Source organism: Pleurotus ostreatus, assembly GCF_014466165.1.
Source record: "Pleurotus ostreatus strain PC9 chromosome Unknown scaffold_4, whole genome shotgun sequence".
In the NCBI taxonomy this organism is placed as follows: domain Eukaryota; kingdom Fungi; phylum Basidiomycota; class Agaricomycetes; order Agaricales; family Pleurotaceae; genus Pleurotus; species Pleurotus ostreatus.
The window spans coordinates 574522-596402 of record NW_023503159.1 but is presented as its reverse complement, the minus strand read 5'-3'; the positions used below and the strand labels follow the sequence as shown (position 1 = coordinate 596402).

At 49.2% G+C, this 21881-nt stretch overlaps 9 protein-coding genes across 9 annotated transcripts; 6 read left to right on the top strand and 3 right to left on the bottom strand.

Annotated features, from left to right (window-relative positions):
• Positions 1–5: 5 nt before the first annotated feature.
• Positions 6–1413, top strand: PC9H_006030 (uncharacterized protein; the record flags this gene model as incomplete). Its single annotated transcript, XM_036775584.1, has 9 exons — positions 6–48; positions 99–360; positions 412–445; positions 496–555; positions 607–785; positions 837–895; positions 949–1078; positions 1132–1205; positions 1343–1413. The coding sequence occupies 9 exons, from the start codon at positions 6–8 to the stop codon at positions 1411–1413; spliced, it is 912 nt and encodes a 303-aa protein (XP_036631603.1).
• Positions 1414–1742: 329 nt separating this feature from the next.
• PC9H_006029 (uncharacterized protein) lies at positions 1743–3149 on the top strand (the record flags this gene model as incomplete). Its single annotated transcript, XM_036775583.1, has 10 exons — positions 1743–1770; positions 1824–2076; positions 2130–2163; positions 2212–2283; positions 2332–2385; positions 2432–2505; positions 2554–2612; positions 2662–2791; positions 2842–3007; positions 3057–3149. The coding sequence occupies 10 exons, from the start codon at positions 1743–1745 to the stop codon at positions 3147–3149; spliced, it is 963 nt and encodes a 320-aa protein (XP_036631602.1).
• Positions 3150–4106: 957 nt separating this feature from the next.
• PC9H_006028 (uncharacterized protein) lies at positions 4107–5902 on the top strand (the record flags this gene model as incomplete). The annotated part of the gene is made up of 10 exons (XM_036775582.1): positions 4107–4364; positions 4420–4498; positions 4609–4739; positions 4904–4954; positions 5007–5096; positions 5146–5309; positions 5365–5523; positions 5579–5717; positions 5767–5788; positions 5838–5902. The coding sequence occupies 10 exons, from the start codon at positions 4107–4109 to the stop codon at positions 5900–5902; spliced, it is 1158 nt and encodes a 385-aa protein (XP_036631601.1).
• Positions 5903–6196: 294 nt separating this feature from the next.
• On the top strand, positions 6197–6661 carry PC9H_006027 (uncharacterized protein; the record flags this gene model as incomplete). The annotated part of the gene is made up of 1 exon (XM_036775581.1): positions 6197–6661. One exon carries the CDS (start codon positions 6197–6199, stop codon positions 6659–6661), a length of 465 nt encoding a protein of 154 aa, XP_036631600.1.
• A 2435-nt stretch (positions 6662–9096) lies between these two features.
• Positions 9097–9443, top strand: PC9H_006026 (uncharacterized protein; the record flags this gene model as incomplete). The annotated part of the gene is made up of 2 exons (XM_036775580.1): positions 9097–9198; positions 9276–9443. 2 exons carry the CDS (start codon positions 9097–9099, stop codon positions 9441–9443), a joined length of 270 nt encoding a protein of 89 aa, XP_036631599.1.
• A 639-nt stretch (positions 9444–10082) lies between these two features.
• On the bottom strand, positions 10083–13964 carry PC9H_006025 (uncharacterized protein; the record flags this gene model as incomplete). The annotated part of the gene is made up of 14 exons (XM_036775579.1): positions 10083–10289; positions 10338–10595; positions 10652–10801; positions 10851–11126; positions 11178–11679; positions 11729–11887; positions 11937–12098; positions 12155–12277; positions 12321–12419; positions 12472–12578; positions 12629–12853; positions 12910–13214; positions 13262–13622; positions 13677–13964. The coding sequence occupies 14 exons, from the start codon at positions 13962–13964 to the stop codon at positions 10083–10085; spliced, it is 3222 nt and encodes a 1073-aa protein (XP_036631598.1).
• A 1097-nt stretch (positions 13965–15061) lies between these two features.
• On the top strand, positions 15062–16425 carry PC9H_006024 (uncharacterized protein; the record flags this gene model as incomplete). Its single annotated transcript, XM_036775578.1, has 10 exons — positions 15062–15110; positions 15163–15309; positions 15366–15448; positions 15502–15546; positions 15596–15652; positions 15711–15770; positions 15821–15981; positions 16036–16056; positions 16109–16328; positions 16381–16425. The coding sequence occupies 10 exons, from the start codon at positions 15062–15064 to the stop codon at positions 16423–16425; spliced, it is 888 nt and encodes a 295-aa protein (XP_036631597.1).
• A 219-nt stretch (positions 16426–16644) lies between these two features.
• PC9H_006023 (uncharacterized protein) lies at positions 16645–19622 on the bottom strand (the record flags this gene model as incomplete). Its single annotated transcript, XM_036775577.1, has 10 exons — positions 16645–16736; positions 16790–16973; positions 17027–17107; positions 17163–17239; positions 17291–17517; positions 17575–17839; positions 17894–17971; positions 18022–18755; positions 18808–19551; positions 19600–19622. 10 exons carry the CDS (start codon positions 19620–19622, stop codon positions 16645–16647), a joined length of 2505 nt encoding a protein of 834 aa, XP_036631596.1.
• A 548-nt stretch (positions 19623–20170) lies between these two features.
• On the bottom strand, positions 20171–21613 carry PC9H_006022 (uncharacterized protein; the record flags this gene model as incomplete). The annotated part of the gene is made up of 9 exons (XM_036775576.1): positions 20171–20232; positions 20296–20379; positions 20456–20682; positions 20759–20797; positions 20835–20991; positions 21046–21089; positions 21141–21183; positions 21245–21372; positions 21573–21613. The coding sequence occupies 9 exons, from the start codon at positions 21611–21613 to the stop codon at positions 20171–20173; spliced, it is 825 nt and encodes a 274-aa protein (XP_036631595.1).
• Positions 21614–21881: the final 268 nt, after the last annotated feature.

Genomic DNA, 21881 nt, shown 5'->3' with positions numbered 1-21881 from the left:
AAAACATGGCTGGCCGACTGCAAGAGTTCCCCAGCAACGTTCCTCTACGTAAGGATTGATTGGTTCTGGTTCAGCTCTCTAACACCGTTTATGATCAGAAGCAAGCCACGCCCCCAATATCGCCCTCATTGCTGTCTTCGACTTCACACAAATTTTTGGCTTCAGTCTATTGGCCATCGTCCTCCTCTCGGCCCGATTAGCGAAGACCGTTCACAGGTCCCCAGCTTGGTTCAACTTCTTACTCACTTGGGTCCTTTATTGCATCTCTTACCTCATCACGCTCGGCCAACAAACTGGAGAAGAGCCGCATTTCTCTATATGTCTATTCCAAGCAATGCTAATATACGCTGCCCCAGCTGTGTGAGTCCCGATCTATATTCTATTGGCATAACCGTCATATTGTTTTCTCAGAACCGTCACGGCCGGTCTATGTTTTTCGGTCGAGGTATGTCTGTTCCGTCAGTCTGTCGCTGTCTTGATTCAATACTCTTGCAGATGTGGCGGATAATTACGCGGGCGGGTCGAGGCGCATCGTCGTTTCGGGACTACGGAGCAGTGAGTTGTTCCCTTCCCTCCGTTGACTCGTTTCCGATTTGTTCATATTAGATCATTGTCGTTCCTTATGTGGTTCACCTGGCTATCTGCATTGAGGTACTCACTGTAGGTGTTAATCAATGCTTTCGCCGAACGCCCGTAACTAACCCAGCGAAGCTAGGCTTGAAGGACCGTAGATTAGTCAAACGGGATAGGACGTTTGCGTTTTGCCACCTAGACCACCCTCTTCCGTGAGTCTTCCTTCACCATCTAAACGATGTCTCCCTAATTACAGGACTAAGTGCGTATATCACTGGTGCTGTCGTCATCTGTGCAATCGTGATTGCGATGTCTTTCGTTGGTCAGTCTTACATGTCGCTTCAGCCCCATGACACACCTGACTCGTCCATCTAGCCTCTACGGCGCTCCACATTCGAAGGCACCTTGCTACATCCCGTTTGTGGCAAGGCCTACAGGTTTCCAATGCTCAGAAGATGGTCATTCGCTTCGGCATTTTTACCGTCCTACCAGTGGTCGGCTTAGCGTGAGTCCGGCACTACGGCTATAGCGGCACCTATCGCTTATGATTGAACCTAGCATTTCAGTTGCTCAGGTCGCTGTCAAGTCCAGCCTCATCGCTGATGGGATTCTGAACATCGCAATCGGAACTCGTATGTTTCATTACACATGTTGCGTACAACCGTCTCAATGTTTTGTATTTTAGTTCCTGCTGGAGCTGCCGTGATCTTTGGAACGCAGAGTGTAGGTCAACCCTTTCTCTGGTGATAGGTACTTCAATTTATTTTAGGACATTATGCGTGTCTGGTGCTTCTGGCGAAATCCGACAACAGAGTCAAAGAATTCGTTGCCGAAGTCTGAGCCCTCAGGAAATGTGTAGGATAACTTGAGCCCAATAACCTACCGATCATAGATTCATTACGTAATAAATATATTCCTACCGTTGGACTCCACACGCTGCTCCCTTCAATCAAGGCTCTGTAGGTCCCAGTGAGCGCTGATGCTGAAGCACTGGTAACTGATGATCAATGCATCAAGATAACCTCGTTGTGAGGGGTGGCTTTGATCAATAATCAGGATGCTTAGAAGTAGCTGAGGAGCAACTTTCGGCTTGTTCTGCTTCTTCCACCTTCCACCCACGCGCAGGACGCCACCATATCGAGCGTGCTACGGACTACGATTTAACGATCATGGCTAGCCAAAATCAAGTATCTAGCAGTAGCAAGTACCGTTCAACTTACTTAGCGCCTTGGGTTAAATTTCGTGACCAGGTTCTCCCAATATTGCCCTTATCGCTATCTTCGACTTCACGCAGATATTCGGGTTCATTCTACTGGGCATTGTATTGCTCACAGCCGCACTAGCAACGACTGTCCGTAGGTCGCCGGCCTGGTTCAATTTCCTGTCTACCTGGGTGTTGTCGTGTATCTCTTATCTTGTCACACTTGGTCAACAAACTGGAGAAATGCCGCATTCTTCTATATGCCTACTGCAAGCGATGTTGGTATACGCTGCACCAGCAGTGTGAGTGCTACTCCCTTATATCAATCCTTCAGGAGTTGTCACCCATTTTACAGAACGGTCACAGCTGGTCTGTGTTTTATAATCGAGGTGTGTGCGTACCCTGACAATTCGGACAATACAATAATATGGCTGTAGATGTGGCGAATCGTAAGCCGTGTGGGTGCCTCTTCAGGAAGAGGAACCGTGACATTTAGGGATTACGGGATTGTACGTGTTCTACACTAAATGGTTGATTTGTGATCCTGACTTTCGTAGCTCATCGCCGCTCCTTACGTCGTTCATCTGACCATCTGCATTGAGGTCCTCGTTGTACGTGACCCAGAAATACACTCGCCAATTAGCTGATTATCCTTAGTTGGGGTTGAAACACCCTAAGTGGGTTACTCGAGACAAAACATATATGTTTTGCCACCTAGATTCCGCGCTTCCGTGAGTTTTTCACCTAGAAATATTGTCTCCTTAGTTGAATTTCTATAGTGCATACATCACCGGCACTGTCGTTATTTGCGTGATTGTAATAGCGATGGTCTTTGTTGGTTCGCACGTGTCATGTACGATATATTCATGGGTTTAACTCGCTCGCAGCCTCCACAGCCATCCACATCCGCAAACATATGGCTGCTTCTCGCCTTTTCCAAGGTCAACAGGTTGCTAACATCCAGAAGATGGTTGTTCGTTTCGGCATTTTCACCATTTTACCGGTGTTTGGATTAGCGTAAGCCTTAACATACCGCTGAGCCCATCACCACTCACGTACGAATACAGCCTTTCGGTGGCCCAAGTCTCTGCAAGGCCGAGGGGCGTCGCTGATGGAATTCTAACTATCGCTATTGGAACGCGTGCGTGGAATTGCGTATTTAATTCGCGATCATCTCTAATGTTTCATATTTTAGTCCCTGCTGGGGCCGCTCTTATTTTTGGCACACAAAGCGTAAGTCAAAACCCTGGTTCTGGCAACGTGTACTTGATACACCCCTTAGGACATCATGCGTGTTTGGTGCTTTTGGAAGAAGCCAACAACGTCGAAGGGCCCACTCGACATGCCTGCACGGAAGGTCTCAGAAAGCGTCTGACACTCAAGCGGGAAACTAAGAGGAGGGCTTAGGTTGCGCTTCCGCTTCTTCATTTGTATTTATGTCTCTATGTACAACACAGGCATCAATCCCAACGGATGGCTGGGGTCACTTCTCACTCTTCTGTGGTCCTAGTGCAGTCCTGAGCCTTCTGGAATATTCAGGGGGGGGGCACCAAAGGCTGTCTTCATCTTCAGTGCCAAGGATCCTAATCATAGAACAACGTGCGCAAACTACAGTGATCATCGACAGGCACTTCCTGTTGATGATCGCCACCGTATCACTAAAAGTCACATTAAGTGGCAACACGGGTGAAGGTCAAGGAGGGTGTCAGTCGGAATCGTAAGTGATCATCCCTTCACCGTCCGGTCTTACGATGGTAGAGGATATTGTCCCTTCTAGGTATTGCGCTGGCATCCTGGCTCATTCATTCTAGACCCTGAAGCGACAAGAATATCTGTGCAAATGCCCTCTTACGATGAACACACCTTCGTATCAGTCACTTGACGCACATCACGAAAGCATATCAACGCACGATTGTGCTCATTGTCGAATATCTTTCCCGCGGTGCGACCTCTTTGTGGGTGCAGGTGGGCGCGTCCCTCCTTCTGGTCGGTACGGATCCTATCGTCCTGGTATTGATGGCTATATTGGCAGATAGACGCCGCCGTTCAACTTGGTGGGAAAGTACCTTGACCACCTTCATCCCAGTACCGCACTAGGCCAAACTGAGGGCAACCCACGTAAGTGGTAAATACTTACGCATATCAGTGCTCAATGTGATAGGTGATATGTTCCTCGCAGTATCGTATCATGGGAATGGTCATCTGGTGCGACGACGACTGTAACCGCCTTGCGAAACATAGAGCTAATTCGGAAGTGCTACCTTACTTAGGTATCCAGCTGTCGACTATGTATATAGACTTGCACCCGTGGAATAGCCTCACAGCATTCATCATGCTCTCCTCTTCGCACGCATTCTCGCCAGGACCAACCGCGTATGTCGCTACTGCGTTTCTAGCGTACCTCTTGTGCGCCCGATGGCTCCGCTGGAGAAACTATCTTGCCATCCACCAAAAGTTTGGGGGCAAATTTCTCAACGGAAGCTTGACGATCCAAGACGCGCAAGAGATTGTGCAAGTCTCTGGGATATGGGACATGCCGGCACTCCTCTACTTGGCTCTCTCGTACGCCACTATCAAAACATATGCTATTGTAGGTCAACGGCCCACGTAGAGTCCTTGACGTCTTGACTGACGTCGCTGCATAGCCGTCTATATCCAAGATCCTACTCTCTACAAAGCAAATCTCAACCGCGGAGCATGCATCCAGACGCTACGCAGACGTATGTGGCTCTCATTGGGGTGATAAGCTGTTCGCTCACTACCAATACTTCTGTAGACTAGTATCCTGACATGTTCGTGCTCCCTTCGACCTCTCTTGCTGCTTACGAGGTCAGATATTTTCATAGATACTTGGATTAGCTGCCCTATACTTGGGAGAGAGATTTCGAATGGTCGAGAACACTCAGATCCTAGGTCGATGATAGCCACTGGGAGGGTCAATTGGCTCCATTCCAAATATAGGATCGTGAGTTACTAGTTATATATTAGTATCGACTACCTTCGTCTCATCTGAATATTCTAGGCAAATGATGATTACCTGTATACCTTGTCTCTCTATATACTGGAATATCTGGTTGGCTGTTTGCATCCTACTGTTCGTTCTTCCTTTGATATTTGATTCGGAATCAGAGATGGACAGATAAATATGGCTGGCGTCAGCTGTCGGCACTGGAAAAACAGGTAGGTTCCATTACAACAGTCCTCGCGTTGCTAATCTGGGGAACACCGGTAGGCGCTACTGATGTTTTGGTCCGAGATTGGGCGCCGTTTGGAAATCCAGGATATACCTGAAACCTTGAATGAGATGCGGGACTGGGTGAAGGTGCGCATAGGTCGATAATCACAGCTCCGCTGTCTAATCAACTTCCCAGAGTTACGAGCAGACTCGCCGGTGCCAAGCTAAATCAAATATTGACATCATGAGCTTTACTATCGACTATAACTCGAAGGTCTACCCCTGCCTTTTTGGTCTGCGAGGCTTATACAAGTCCATCATAAATTGTACCTTGGAATACCCGGTCCAAACTGCCACAATGCAAATACCCTTCACATGAATCGATCTCATGTCCTAACGAATACTTCATTTACAGGTCGCCTAGGCCGCCGTGGTACATGTATGTACTTACCGACGGTCTATTTTATGGTATGAAGTACTATCACCGTTATCTGGCTCTACCTCGATGCCGTCCGTCCTCGGTGGTCTCACTCGAGCTTCCCGAGAGCTCAGATACCAGAATGCACCCGACAACGTAAGCCCAATCCACGATTTGTTGAAATGCATTCCATAGATCGCATGCGTTGAAGCTTCGGTGCGAAGCCGTGGTACAAACCTGAAGGGAGGGTATTGACTTGGATCATTGATCACCTTCTGGTATGGGTGGGGTACCGGGAAAGTACTCCGGGGGTGCAGTTTAAGTCTCAAGGTTATCGCCTCAAAGAAATTGTCAGTAGAATTTTCTCCCTAGAAGGTTGATCCTAACCGTTATTTCCAGGGCCCTCAGATTTACGAGCACCGTAAGTAGGCTGAGTTGGTTACTCTCCAATCTCCTAAATACCTTTCTAGTTGGGCACAATGAAGTTATGCAGACTGCTGAAAGAATATATGGATCCCCGATCGGTGCACCTTGAAGGATTGGCGAGAGAAGTTCGTAGCATGTGGTGCTTACTCGGTGTACACAGTTGCTGCTAGATGTACCTACGAGCAACGTGCTGTATATGCACTCCCTCTTTCTTGCTGGCGTTGACTTTCAAGCCTAAGAGCCGAGGGTAAGGCACGATTATTTGGCCCCTGGTCCCCTGTCCCAGTTTCGCTCCTAACTCGGGCTATGGTTTTCCCACAATCGTCTCGTTTCTTTCCTGCAGTGACTGCGAGGTCAGTATTTGGCGTAATGGTGTCCGTCTCTCTCTGAATTTCTAGGATAGATGCCGCTGCCATACGACCTTTGCGCTCGCGTACAAAACGCGTTCCGCGCGCGACACCATAAAATTGCTCTTGACCACAACACACAGAATCTCGGCATCCTCTCTATCCTTTTGCGCGCCGGTTTCATCTCCAACCTCAGTCGTGGCACCATCGAGACGCCAGACCCGTCGGAATTCGACAAAGCGTCTGAATCCCAGCGGAGGATATGGGCCGACCTCAAATACCGCGACGACCGGCCGGTTTTACACGACATGGAGCTTATAAGCAAGCCTAGCAAACGCGTTTTCATGGACGTGTCGGAGATACGGTTGATATGCTCGGGACGTCGCGCCCAGAAGGTGAAGCCTTTGGGAATGGGGGAGATTGCTGTGGTGAAGACGAAGAACAAGGAATTTGAATGGCTGGAGGCGAGGGAGGCTCTGCAGTTGAAAATACCTGGAGAGGTAGTGTGTCGAGCACGCTGATCTCTGGTATCCTTCTCTTCAATCATCTGTCAATCTCATACGACATAATCTGTACAGATTATCCTTGACCAGGTTTATACTTGGAAGGGCTTACCATCTTCATTTTCCCTCGACATCGTAGTCGTTGTGGCTTCAGAAACTACGCTTGGTCTCGGTACATCATACAACTAGCCCGACTCAAGCAAGGTCAGTATGCCGACGAGACTTGGGGACATCGCTGGGGTAAGGCGCAGGTGTTCGATAAAGGGCTCCTGGTTGTACAACGGTTACGACCACTATGGCTTTCGGGCCCTCCCGTAGAGTTCACTCGGGTGGCGTTTGCTCCTCTATTGTTAATAACGCGACCATGGGACATATCTTTACAGAAAATCGTTCCGTTGTCTCGGGCAAAGCCTTCAAGCCACGCATCTTCGTCGAGAACTTCTGCGAATCCAGAGGGGCAAGCAACACAGCTACGCATACAGGATTCCAGGCCCAATACGTGTCGGTGGACCAAATCCGTACGGTATGAAATGGCGTCTTTTATATACCATCGCGCAAAAGAGTGAACTGGATTATGGCACCAATGACGGCTATCAAGTTGGTCTCTATTGGAACTTGATGTTTTCATGAAGAAGTCGATCACTTCGATACATCTTTGACGTTCACTGGATGAGCTAAAGGGGTTCTAGAGAAGAGATATGATGTGGATTAACTTCCAAGAATGGCGAAGACCACGGTGACTACGATCTCACAAATCGTGCCGCAGACGACGCAAGGAGGCTTCACGTAAGGCAAGAGACATACAGCCCTCTATTCTCAAAGGCCCGACTGACATCCTCTCATAATACAGGCCCCATATCACTCGCGTCGATGAGTGTGACATCTAATTGGAACGTACAGATTGCGCCGCCGTGTAGGTCTGGTCAAGGATTCCATATTTTGAATGTACTAGTCATCTATTGCTGATGCAATCCAAGCGCTCCGGTTGCGTGAGACACCTTTGTACCAGTGCTACCATCTCCTGCCTTTCAGCATCTCAAGACCTCACATACCAAGTACTCAGTTGATACACTGTCACCCCGACTTATGGCATTTCGCATATATGATAAAAACAATGGAACTATGTGAGTACCGAATCAACGGCGATCAATAATTCCCAGTTGAAGTTATTCGTGGTTCAGAACCCAATACTGGATATATCTTGAAGGTACTCGTTTCGTTAGGGTTTGGTTGGGCGAGTGGGCTTACAATTCATCCTAGCAGTCTTATTCGACTTTGATGATAGTTGGCGTCCGGGGTCAGAGGCCGTGATCTGTGGGGATGGACTATTCCATCGAAGAATATAGGATTTACAATTGCTTAAAGTCTCTAGAGTGGGCGCCTTCTACACCTTTGTGAGCCTATATAACCGCGCAGCCTGGTCTGATAATCATGCTGGAGGGACACGTAGGGTTCTCTGCGTAGGCGGAGACGTAGTTGTGCACTACGACAGGTATGCCAGTGGATGCCCGCGCACTGGTGTCATCGCCGAAGTCGAAAAGGTTGAGGATCTTGCACGACAAGCGGAGTATGAGGCATGCATTGCTCACTTGGAGTTGAAACGTGATGTTGGGTTTGGGATAAGCACGGTCAGGTTGATGGTTCGTAAGGTAAGCATATGTGATGCGTGCCATACGATACACGCTCTGGTGCTTACATTGCGTAGATAGGGTTTTATGATATAGCCGAGATTTTTGAATTGAGCGTTATTGTTGAATATCAATCGCGACGACTATAATAATCTTGTCAAATTTCAACAAGAAGTATAATTCTCTCTCATTCTGGGTTTACTCCTTTACATAATTTGTCTGTTCACAAGGACCCTTCGCTTACGGACAACCACATCGCTCAAAATCTCCCTATTGAGTGGAGAGGTAACGAAGCTATCATTTCGCAGGTGCCGTACCAAAACCAGAGCAGCGATGTTATTGATGACATAAAGCGTGTCGCCTACGAAATTCTCCCTCTTTCTCTCGAACGATGCCACGGTATGGACCTGCTCAAGTGCTATTCTCAAACTGACACCCTAGTCTAGCGACATCCAATGCGATTGAACGCGGTGTTTCGTATTCCGACTTTTTCATGGGAATTCCCCAATCATCGTGAAGAAAGGATCGTACGCCATAAGAGCGCCCCCTACTCTCAGAGAGACCCGTATCTGCGTGCCCTCAGACTTGATATAGACACTGCGGGTTACATGTTGGATATCAATAATACTCTCAATTCGTTCATCTATCTCATCGAGTTGAATATAACCCCAATCCCACCCCAACACCTTCTCCTCCCTCAACAATCTCCATCTCGATGCACCTTATGCAGCACCGGCAGATAACATCCGCGATCCTTCATATCACGCCCAGACGCTCAACATCTCCACGAATGGACCGGCGACATTGACCGGTACCAATTCCACAATGACCGGCACTTGTATTACCGCCAATGGCTCCATAATCATCCTCAACGTCAATGGTCCTGTGACGGGCGACATCTTTTCTGGTCCTATCTACGGTGGAAATGTCGGAGGGCGCAAGAATACCAACCATTGTACGTCTTGATCTATCGTCATTTTTACTCTTACCTCTCTATTTATCAGTTACAGTGCCGAATCCACGCCCACCAAGCCGTAGAGACGACGGTTTATGTTTCCTTCGACGATTCGAGTTCCGGGCTGGGTTGCAAGGCCTTTTTCGAGCTACTAGGCGAAGGAGGGGAGAAGCGCTGTCGTAGGAGGGAGAAAACAGCGCGCAATGAATCTGCGTAAACATTGAACACGCTTCTCTGAATTGCTGACGTGTAGTATGTGTGCAGGGGTTTGCTTTACTACATTTTCACTTCTGTATTTCACTTGTATGGGTTGTGTGCAAATAAACGGGTGACAAAGGCACAGCGCCGGCGAGCGGAAAACCATTGGGTCGATGGTGGTAGGACGAGAACGAGGGGACGGAGTTCGGCAGCCATATCACCAGTGAAGGGACGTCAGTATGTATAGGGCACGCTCCGCGAATATGTTGATCACAATGGGCGAACTACTGATCTACTCCGAGTTGAGTACTGGAATTTGGAGGGAGGGTGTTCTGCCTCTCCAAGGAGGCCATACATTTGGCGGTCTAGACGAGGGCGCGTAGGGCGATCATTGGGCCTGAAGAAATGCCAAAAGGCGTAGAAGGAGACGGTCCTAGAACTCGAACGTCACCGAAATGGAGGAATAGGAGATGTCCGGAGAGCAGGATTCTGCGGTAGGTTGTGATGAATTCGCGCGTTTATGAAACCTCCAGCCGCATGGTGACGAAAATCTACCGTAATGGCAACATGTACATGGAGTAAAACATTAGATGCGCCTTCACTGAAAAAGATACTGCTGTTGTACAGACAAAAGCGGAAATACCAGATGACTCGAGATTTAACCTAGCAGACCTTTGCTGACCCAGTACCCAACCCATCGAGATGTGTCCATCTTGCCCAATTCTTTGGCGTTTCTCAGTGTTGGACTGATGAGATGGGCTTGGTTGGTTTGAAGAGAGGGGAAGCCTCCACTTTCTTGCGTGTCTTGCAGATGTTCATCGACTGCAGCTATGTGTTGAAAGAATGTCAGGACCTTCAGTGCGGGCTATGGGATAGGAGTTAGAAGGTGCTCAAGTCATACGTGAACACGTACAAGTTGTCGAAGGTCTGGAGGATTCTCCTGATTGGCAGCGGATTGCAAAGTATCGAACCACTCCTTGAAGGAAACTATACGAGGGGAGAAGACCCCACGAGTGGTTTCCTGAATGGTGTCCTTGAGGGACGCGAAGAGCGAAGACCATTTAACGGGTCTTGGATGAACAACATTTATCGTGGAAGGCAGAGGGCCATCCGTAAAAGCGATATCCAAGGCGGCTTGTGCGACGGTGTCAATAGAGACCCATGATACCATCTACGGACCCAACGTGAAGAACAACACATATGAGTTTATGCGAATGAGGTACGTACCCCTTTGGCGTTGGGTAAAGCGTTCAAGCTAAGACTTGTTTTGACCATGATCGGAACCCAGTCAGTCATGGACCATGCTCCGGATAGCTCCCCGCCGCATACTTGACCAATGCGAATCGAGCAAGAGGGGATGTCACTGGCAGCGAGGATCTAACAAAGGAGTCGAGCACCACGGACCAGTGAAGACCAGATAACTTACCCGTTCAAGAACGTACTTGGACTCGCCATACCCTAGGCCAATTGCAACACCGGCGTCAAGTATCGTCTCTTCCGGGACGGGTTTGTCTGATTTCCAAGATTGAACAGCCGAGATAGAGGAAGAAAACAGGAACCGTGTAGAGGAGGCGTGTGGCCCTTGACGCGCCAGATTGATCAAGTTCACCGAACCAGTAATCAGAGGGTAAAACGCAGGCAAGGGGAGGTTGAAATCCAGCCTCCAAGCATTGTGTATGATGATAGTGACAGTATCTTTGAGCTACAAGTGCTTTCATTAGCGAAAGTTGACATAAGATATTCCACGACTTACTTTGGCGTATACCAATGAATGTAATCCGAGATCAGACTTCGTTAGATCCCCTTCCAGGGATACTAACTTCTTAGAATCCAGTAGAGAGGCATCTAGGCCACGATCTCTGAAAGACCTAGTTTGTCTTTCAGAAACGGCAGAGATACCGGGCCGATTCAATGTATATACCGTAGCCACGGCGCTGCTTTTCAGTAAGCCTGATAGAATATGAGAGCCAAGGCCACCAGTAGATCCCGTTAATAGAACGATCGTGCCGGCATCGCTAGGGGGCGATACATTGGTACTTCCCATTGGCGCAAGTCTCGAGATATGGCGTTCGATGACCGAGTTGATAAGTGATAGTCTATCTACCGAAGAAAGGTCTGAGCCCAAAACGTATGCGGCCATAGCGCGGGCAAGTTTCTCAATGGTTGGGTGGTCGTAGACAAGTGTCTGAGGAACGTCTTGCTGGCGTGACTGGAGTGCTCCAACGATTCGGTGCCGTAGCAAGGTTCCAATAAGACTGACGGACGTCGTCAACATAAATAGACAAGGGTGTACTCGCATCATACCTGTCGAATCCTTGTTCGGAAAAGTCAATGGTAGGAGAGATGGTAGCATTGGGCACTAAATCTGTAATTTGCTCTGCCAACCATTTGCGTAGATGATCTTCAGTCCACAACTCGGGACCACCGCCCGCACTTGATTTGACACCTTCGATTGTATCATATCTATTCCGGAATTAGAACCAACATCGATTATTGATACGAGCATACTTACAAACTTTCGATTTCAGGCGCGTAAGCGACCAGAGCCGCCTTTCTCATAATCGTACCTTTACCTGCACGAGGGAAGGGTTTGTTGGGCGGCACAAAGATTATCATGTCTTTGTAGATGTGGCTGAACGTTGGCGCAATGGCGTTAGCTTCTTCAATGATGGGCCTTTTTGTGTCTATGTAAGCGGTGATGATTTTGCACTCAGCATGAGGGACACTCACCAAAGCTCATTGCGAATGGATTTGATGTCCTCGTCAGTCTGAGGGTATCGAGTCCCGTCTTTGAGCTCGATAAGGACGCCAGGATGGTTCTGTTGCTCTCCAAATATGATAACCCCTTGAATTCTGATAAAAGGTATATTTGAATCACGGAATAGATAATGAAGACAAGTTCTTACCCCGGATGACTTGAGATGATACCTCCAAGGGTCCGGGTACGGTCTTTTCCCCAGTCGTGTGTACGATTACATCGTCTTTCCTCCCGACCCTGATAAGTATTTTGATAAGGAACATCCGTATCAGAATGATGGGGTACATACATCTTCCACAACCCTTTCTTTGTTGGGTGCTTCTGGAAGAGATCAGATGAAGCATAGCCAGCATTGTCAGGCATATTATACACATTGATATGGTCCGTATCGCCCCGCTGTATTGAGGATTGTTACACAATGTACGGAAGGGAAAGAAAATTCTTACGAGTACGCAAAGTTCGTAGGTGCCATCACCTTGCGGGACCATTTTGAACTCAACGTTGTCACAAAATCGGATCCACTGCCACTCGCCATTCATACGCTCACCGTCGGAAGGGACCCAGTGTGTGGGTGCCCCGAACTCTGTAGCACCATAGATCGGACGAGTGACAACACCTGCTGCAGAAAGGGCGTTGCCCAACTTGGGTGGTGGGGCACCCCCTGAGTACGTCTGCATGCAGTACATAAGTCGTTTGAAGTACAAACATAAAAAAAACACTTGCTTACGACGATGCGGAGTGATTGTAAGAAATCCATAGATTTGGACGAATGCGACCATATGTACAGAAGGGTGGGGATTACAACCAACCCGTCGCACTTAGCACGCCGTGTGTGGTCCAGAATATTGTCGGGCGTTGGTGAGAACGGCAAGTCCGACTCCTTCTCTCTCACTGGTGGATAAATCGCAACAGGTCGTACAGAGAAAAGGGGAGCTAAAAGTTGGGCATATATTGCTAGCGTGTGGAACGATGGAAGCGCCATGGCCGCTAGGAGTGAAGGACCATCCTGCGTGATAATGTCGGTCACAGGCGCTGCACACCGTTCAGCACCATATTGTTACATGAACGGGTCAACTTACGAAGCTTTGCCCAGTGTAGGATATTGCGCTGAGTCAGTGGTATGGTCTTCGGCAACCCAGTACTCCCAGAAGAGTGCAAATACAATGCAATGTCAGATAATCCTGGCCTGACGGAGTATCCAGGGTAGGGCGCAAAGGGGTCCTTTTCGCTTTCGGTGCCCAGATGTGGGAAAATACTCTTCAATGACGGTACTTCTTCGACATCGACCAAGAAAGCAGGCTCTTCGTTGGCAAGCTGATGAATGATCCCATCGAGGAGCGGTCGGAGGGTGAACAGTGTGGAAATCACGCGGTGACAGTTCGTTTCTTTCAATAATTTCGCAATAGCAGTAGGTGAGTTGCGTGGTGAGATCGGGTATGGCTAGATCATAAAGTTAGAGTTGCGTCAAAAGTGTCGACCTTTTAGCCTACTCACGATCATCCCTGCTTTGTGAATTCCAAGCACCAGGGCCTGATACATGATAGTGTCACAGAGCGCTACGATAGCAACAACGTGGTTATCATTTGGTCGAGGTCCAGACGGTTCAACCGTCTGGGCGATGCGATGACAAGACCTCGCAAACTCCAGATGGGTGATAGTTATAGTGTCGTCAGACGCTTCATCAGCGTAAACATACATAGGCAGGGTCGTGTTGTACTTCATGTTGAAGTCTACTGCCTCCGAGAGCAGGATCGAGCCATCTGTAGAGGGGTAGGAGCGCATTGCAATCGATATTCAGTGTTGTTCGCTGGGGCGGATGGATATATGTAGAGGCGGTGGATGTAAAAAAAAATCAATATGGAGAGAATACATCAAGAGCGCGAAAAGTGCACCTACCTCCACCAGTCAGCAGGACCCACCGAATCAGCTTCTGAAGCTTACAACCAATGTACTTCTCGCGAACCACCCGGCCGTATTGGCAAATTCTAGCGAAGCTGTAAATAACACGACCCACAGTGTGTAGTGGGCGCACATCTGTACATCAGCGGCATGGGAAATTATCGCAAGACCAGCACGGCCCCCGAGGTGTTTGAGCCAGAGTTATTTTGTTCTGGTAACACATCGCCCACGCCCACATCCATCAACGGTGTGGTTCAAGTGGAGGTGGGCGATGTTTCCCAGAGTGAGCGCCGAATACCAATCGTGAAAGTAAGTATTTGAATGTCCGACTCAAAAATTCTTTGTCTGGCGCTTACTCAAGCGCTTGATTCAGTTAGTAGTCGAGAGTGAGTTGCGAGCCTACTCGAGTACTCTCGCGTCAACGTACCCTGGCGACCTTCGAGGCGAAAGCTGAAATCTGAAATGTTGGGACAACCCTCACGCGGATAACCTAGATAGCCTAGGCTGAATAATCCCACAGTCGGCGTCGAACCAGCATGTACTATCATCTCCAATGATAGAGAGAAGCATGATAGTCCCCATGTGAGGTCGATGATGATCATTCTGCTGCGCCCTCACAACACACCCCCGCCTGGAGCAACATCTGAGTATATTACACCATAATGGGGAACATGTCGCCTGCAACCCCTTCATCCCTGGCAAATGGATCAAGCCGCTAGAATTGACTTTACACTCATGTACGTTGAAGTCTGTAGTTTAAAATTTAGTCTCCTCCACTGAAACGTATCGAACATCCACAGCTCGGGCCCATTGGTGAGCCATGAACTTCAAGCCTTGGCAGTCAGGCTCACCGAATCAAATACTATTAGGCACTAGGCTACATGGTTGGTTACTTCTTGTACGGGATGTCCGTGGTGCAGTTATGTAGGTATCAGTGCTGTGTACCTGCTACACCCATCGTTGATCATTGCTAGTTCTGTATGTCTGTCAAGAACTACCCAAAAGACGCCCGCTGGATCAAGATTACTGGTAAGTGGTACTCAACGAGGATGAAGCAGTAATTAATAAGGGTGACATTTAGTTTGGTTGGCGTTTGCAATGGAAACGGTCATCGCTGTACTGACAGCTATTGCTACCTGGAATACATTTGGTGTGGGCTGGGGAAAGGTCGAAGCGTTGCGTATCATCGACAAATCTTGGTCCCCGTTGCCAATATTCAACTCACTTAGTACGATTCCCCACTCGGACTTTGAGGTCTACGTGTTAACTCAACTCTCCTACTAGCTGCGATGATAGCGCAGACCTTCTTTGCATGGAGGATCTGGAAGCTCACTCATAAGATTTGGATATCAACTGGTATCACAATAGTATGTCCAGTATATCCTCCCCCTGAGGATCCATCTCAGCATTCCGCCAATAGCTCGCAACAGCTGGAAGCGCGTTCGCATGGTATTACAATATCAGGGTATATACAGGACTTATTCCTTAGATCTGCTCTCACAGCCCGTGCTTAGATCGACTTGATGGGACGGCACGTAGAAGCAGTTTCTTCAGTCAGCGCCTTCATTTCCGTAGGTTTGCACCCTTGCAGTGGAGGTCAGATATTCAACTGATCATCCTGCTTTCTAGGCCTGGCTCGCCTGTAACGTCTTGTGCGATGTGTCCATCACAGGGGTAATCGTTTTCACGGTACGTTTTGACCTTGACATATGCAAACCAATGATTGAGATATCTACCAGCTATACAAAGCTCACACGGCTGCTGCTGTGTCCAATACGGCCGCAACCCTAATGAATATTCTCAAATTCACCGTTGAGACAGGTCTCATCACCGCCGTTTGGTCAGTGATTGAGCTTTCGCTATGGCTGTCCATGCCAGGCAACAGCTTCCACTGGATTTTGTGAGTCTAATTGTTATAAGCCGCCATTCTGCTGATCGCCATGTTCTCATCTAGCTTCTTGGCTCGTGGGCGGATGTATGGGGTCTCCCATATCGTTCTGTGACAGCCGCTCACTTTCACTATGTAGATACAATAACTGGCTCCTCGCTACCCTCAATTCGCGTATCTACGTGTCAAATCTATCATCGTTAACTTATGTTAGCATGAACTTCGACCAGCAGTCAGCGATGTGGGCGGACATGCCTACCAATGTTGATGCTCCGGGCAGTAGGGCCCATCGCTTTGGTAGAGTCCATATAACAACAACAACGGAAGCTCACATAGACCAGGAGATGGTTGTTATCTCAGTACGTTGATCATATTGATTGCAAGTCTAATCATTGCTGAATGTGTCTACAGTCAGATTCCCCACCACAAACTAAGGCCCATCTCAGCGAGGCATAATTAAGTGCTTCATCTAGACCGTTATGTACATTATCATCATATACACGGTCATTTCAGTGGAATAGACAGCCCTTCCTTTGCTCTGAGCGCAATCTCAACTACTCCTGTAGTGAGAAGATGGTGACCGCAACTGTATGCGGGAATTCTGTCACTTTCTGACCAGGAAACATGTGGGTATATGGGTATACGGGCTAATCATACATCCGTGAGCATAACATCCTAGATAACGTGCCTACTCCTTCGTGATCTATTTACGGTCCCCGAGCGTTCTACCGTCGACTTCAACGCCCTGACTTTTTGGACAATTTCATCTGGGCACAATCAGATATGGATACTGCATGCCTATGAGAGAATGTTCACATACTAGCGTACTTGGGGCTCTCCGCCTCGTAGTCGTACTGCTTCTTGCCGGAAGAGCGATTGACAACTAGCCTGAATATTGAGGAAGACTTAGTGGATTGCTGACAGTCGGCGATGCTTTTAATGTGATAGGACAGCGTCCTTCCGCTGTCAAATACATTCTTCGCCTTGTTTGCTGACGGCATGATCTAAGGATTGGGTGTGAGTATGCTTCCTTGCCGGCGGAAGTTAGTGCACTTACATGGAGATACACGCCATCAATAGCAAGGGTACGCTCTTGTCTGGTCACTAGCATAGGCATCTTGCGGTATATTGTGTATTTCTGAACGCACGACGATTAGCTAACCATACGGAACCTACGACATCACGAAGCCCACCTTGTAAGCCAGGTCATACTCTGACGTAGCAGGATACTGCGTCTCTGGCACATCAGACATGCGCTTGAAAATGGAAGCTGGTCGAAAGGGCTAAGTAATCGACGAGAAATCATTCATGTGAGACGCACCATTCGGATCCGTAGTGCGTCCGGGTTCCATAACACCCCCCAGTTCGGTTAGGGCACTCTTCTTCATCAGAACGAGTTCTCGTGTCCCCGCCAAACTGGCGACCGTTCGGTCGAGAGCGATGACCAAACTCTTATCCGCCACGAGCAGAACATAGTCGTTGGGGTTTGCTAATTTTCTTTTCCGACACACCAGCTCCAGAGCTTCTTGCATATACATGCCAGCAGAGCTATGAAGAGGAAAATTAAGTAAACGTAGCAAGGAAACCAACCAGCGGAGGGCTTACACATTGATGGTGGTGGAGATATGGACAGCGTCAGCAGTATCAGCAACTCTGATGCGCAAGAATATTTGAGGGCCATAGGACGACGGGCCAAGGGACGTAGACAGAGGCGCAGAAGAAAAGCTGGAACCGAAGATAGGATTGCTTCCGCTAGGGGTAGGAACGGCCAGACTTGCAGGTGGCGGCTTATCTGAGACCTTGCGAGCGGCAGCAGTAGTTCTAGATGGCCTGCGCTGTATCTTCCCCTCCAAAATCTCATTTTGTTGTGCTATCGTAATTTTGATCAGCTACAACCGATCGTCCGCTTGGAGAGAGGACTCACTTTGGGCATGTGACGCTTCGAGTATAGCGAAGGCGTCTGCATCCTTGAACTTGAGAATCTTCCCATTGCGATCCGGAGCTACAGGGACGATCGTTATGTTTGTTCTTCATTATTCCGAAACAACCTACGAGGAAAGTCATCGTCCACTTCGCCATCCTCTTCAGCCAGCCGCATTATCCAACCAATAGCGGAAAGCCGAATCCTCCATTTTGGGTCGTCTTCTCCAGATAGTCCTTCGTCGAGTTTAGGCAACCAGGCTTCCTCCCAGTAGCTCCACAATGCGAAGCCTATGACTTCTTCCACTGATGCATCCTTCCTCACTACTAACTGCATGGGCTTGTCTGGCTGTTGCGAATGCGGGAAATATACTTGCAGGGTTATTGAGGCAGTCTCAGCTCGGCCGGATATTGCAGCGTAGAGTTCCGCGAATGGATTCGTTGACCCGGCGGTCGACGCAAGCATAGCAGTCAATGCCGATTTGAGAGGTTTTATCGGTGCTACTGGGCGCCTTGCAAAGAACACGTCTTGAGAAGGGGGAGCGGTGGTTTCGGTAGTCTGGGAGGAGTCACGCATCCGACCACCTGTGTCTAGTTTGCGAGGGGGGTAGTACCGGTCCGAATCGCCTGCTTTAGTGTAATGTGTGTTTGACGACCCAAGATTGGCAGAAGCCTTGGAACGCAGGCGAGGTGGACGGATTGATGGGACAGTAAGGTTAATATCGGTTTTTCGGGATGGCTGGGGGGCTGGGGGGGAAATCGGGACAGAGGAATTCGAGGTAGACGGAATAGAACTGGACAGTATTGAGTTGACATCGGACGGGCTATCGGAATTGATCCCTGGTGTTCGTGAGGCTGCGAAATCGCTATTCTAGCTGTTAGCCATTGCAGAACGCGCTCAGAAAGTGGGGGACTTACGGGTCAAATTCATCCTCCTCATCGATATTGGCGGGCACACCAAAATCCGAATCAACATCACTATCGTCAAGACTCTCTTCTACAGGTGGAGGAGGGTCGTCTTCGTCAGATGAGTCGATCGCCAATGGGGGCGGTTTCGCAGCGCCGGGTGCCTGCCGTCGAGCCACCATTCTTGCCTTGCGCCTGGCCTCCATTTCTGCTGCTCCTTTGAATTTGGGAATAAACTGCACCACTTTCGGCGCAGGCGGAACAGGTTCCGCAGGCGTGGGCTCAGCTCCGTCTACGGACTTTGACAGAACAGCTGCAGGAGCCCAGTTCCCATTCGCCCCCTGCTGGTTGAGATTGCTGCTTATGGGTGCCGCGTTATTCAGAACGTCCTGAACGGGCGCACCAGCCGACATAAAGTTCTGCACATCTTCTTGCTTGGGGGTTCCGGACATCCTCTTTGACTCCGACTGCCGCTTTCCATGTACTCTGTAGCCTATTGCTCCTGATTTGTTTCCCATTATCGTCCGAGTATACTTGAGTTTCGCTCCGGGAAAGCCAGAGGGCCGGTCGGTTTCATCTTCGCTAAGTGGAGGGCTGGGTGGCGCTGCAATCTCCGGCCAGCGGTCTGCGTCTGCGAGGCCTGAAGCAACGATGTACGGATTGTTGTGGTACGATGGGTCGAGCGATATTACGCGCGGGCCGTAGGGGTCGTCTACATCGCGAAGGTAAGACAACCGAAGACGATGGATCAAATAACTGCAGTAGATTGGAGGAGTAGCGGCATAGTATTCGATGGCAACTCACTCTGTATCTGTGATCAAGGACATTCTCTCAGTCCAATTGACGAGTTCAAGACATGGCCTTGGGTGGAAGAGGTGAGTTAGCTGAAGTGCTCATCACCTGACGGTCACACGGTAGCCAGCCTGAGAGTGACACACAATTGAAGCTCTCATATTACTTGCATGAGTCCGATCCTGGCACTGTCAAGGTCAAATATTGGGTACTTAGGTTATTCAGAAGCTGGAGGCAGTCTAGTTTACAGGAAAGCATGATAACTATACTTGCATCACAAAACCAATTATTGATGCAAGCATTAGAAGAGGGCATCCGCGCCCCGGGCGGCCCGTGTCTTGCTAGATCATTGTCTATTATATGGGCAGTCAGTGTCTACGAGCTCGCGTGCTAAATACTCAAGTAAGGATGCTTGAAAAAGTGCTCAAACAATGGGTTCGTGTCCCTCAAGCGCAGACAAGTTTTCCTCCGGGACACGCAAATCCAGCACTTTCAGGTGCGCAAGGCTGATAAATGTGCAGAGAAGGTCGTCTAAACTTGCCCGACTGTTGTTTATTCTTATCTGTACGGGCATGCCAACCCTTTAGAGCGTATCTCGCGAACATGTATGTGCTCGTGTGCCCTTCACCACGACGGGCAGGACACCTACAAGGGACGAATCGATCAGAACAGGACGAAGGGAGGGTGAGGGAGGGAAAGAATGCTCACCGCCTGTCCCAAGCGAGAAGGAAGGTCTTCCAATACTCGCCAAAAACCCATTGATCATCCCGCTATGCGCCGTAATCGATATGACTAGGCACTCGAAACAAGTCAGAATCAAGGACCACTACAGAAGCGTCCGTGGACCGAGCAAGAAGACAAAACTCACAGTCCCCCCTCTCCTTCTCGAACACTACATCCAATACCGTCTTGACTCTAGCAGCGACGTGGTCGTTGGTCTCCCTCTCGTCGGGTGTCCATAGTTCATCGTTCTCCGTCAAAGGGAATGGAGAGTGCGTGTCCAGCTTTGGAGGTAACGCAGTTATGTGGGAGAACGTAGAGAAGATAAACGTTCTTGAACGCCGGAGGTCGCAGGTGTGTACTCCGTATTGTTCTCTGCAGGCCTAGTAGAGGGTGCCCATCAGACCGGCCATGCCATCGACATAGGTGCGAGAGCTCTCACCTCTAGGACGGTCGCTTTCTGGATTCTGCCCTTCCCCTTCTGCCCGACCTCGAAATCGTCTTCACCACGATGCCCCCCAGAGAACAGACCATCAAACGTAATTTCGAACGTCCTCAGTGCCCTTGACAAGGGACTGACATACGTCGCGTCGGGGATCCTGAGTCCGCTCGCGAATTCAGTCGCGAAGGCGTTGTGTGCGGTTTGGGCTTGAGAAATGCCTAGGGGGGTCAGTTCGGCGTCGGCTAGATACGAGGTCATTTGGATATGCTCGGAGGACTATATGCGGCAGAACGTACGCCCCCATACAATCTCTCCGTCGCCGTCGAGTTTAGACCAATGCCTACGAAGATGATCAGAGAAGCATAATGCATCGTGATAGAGCGAAACATACGCGTCCCATGCAGGTGTACCGTATTTCGCCTCAGCGACGTTGTCTATCAGGAGAATATATCGTGTTAACACTACATCCGTCCGAATGTCGCTCATTCCACTCACGAAACCCTTCTCCGTGTCTTCCGAGAAAGAACAACTTGAACTCCACCTCAGAGCCGCCGTGACTCTTAGATTTGCTGTTCAGCTCAGCAATCTGGTGGAAGAGTTTAGTCCATCTGTCGGGAGATGTACTGTCGAGCAGCCCAAAGCTCGGGGGGATCTACAATTGAAAGCTGTGAGGGGAGTCGCGATCAGTTGGGTGCAGCGATGGGTACCGGATCTGAGACTGTGGCGTTCGGATTGTCGTGAATGAAGAACCCAGGGACGGCCTGTATGAATTTGTCAACGTCGCAGTCGCGCCGACGATCATACAACTCAGGATACCTCGTACGCCGTTGTCACCATTGAGCAAGAGGATCTGGCCAACGCCATTGGAAGTCAGTTCGACGTTCGGGGAGGTGGTACTCGAGCAGACCGTACCTCGCTCACTGCTTTTATGTTTAACGTGTAGGAGTCTTCGGACAAACGTGCGTATGAACCGCGCTGTACATTGATGGCGGAGGATCATATCAAAGGTTTAAATGTTCAATAGGCAGATAAATCCCACGGTAAGCAAAGTCACAAGAACGGTTAAGGTGAGTGTGTTGGCCGCCCAAACTGAGATGGAACGAAGATGCAAGCAGCAATAGAAGGATGGGCG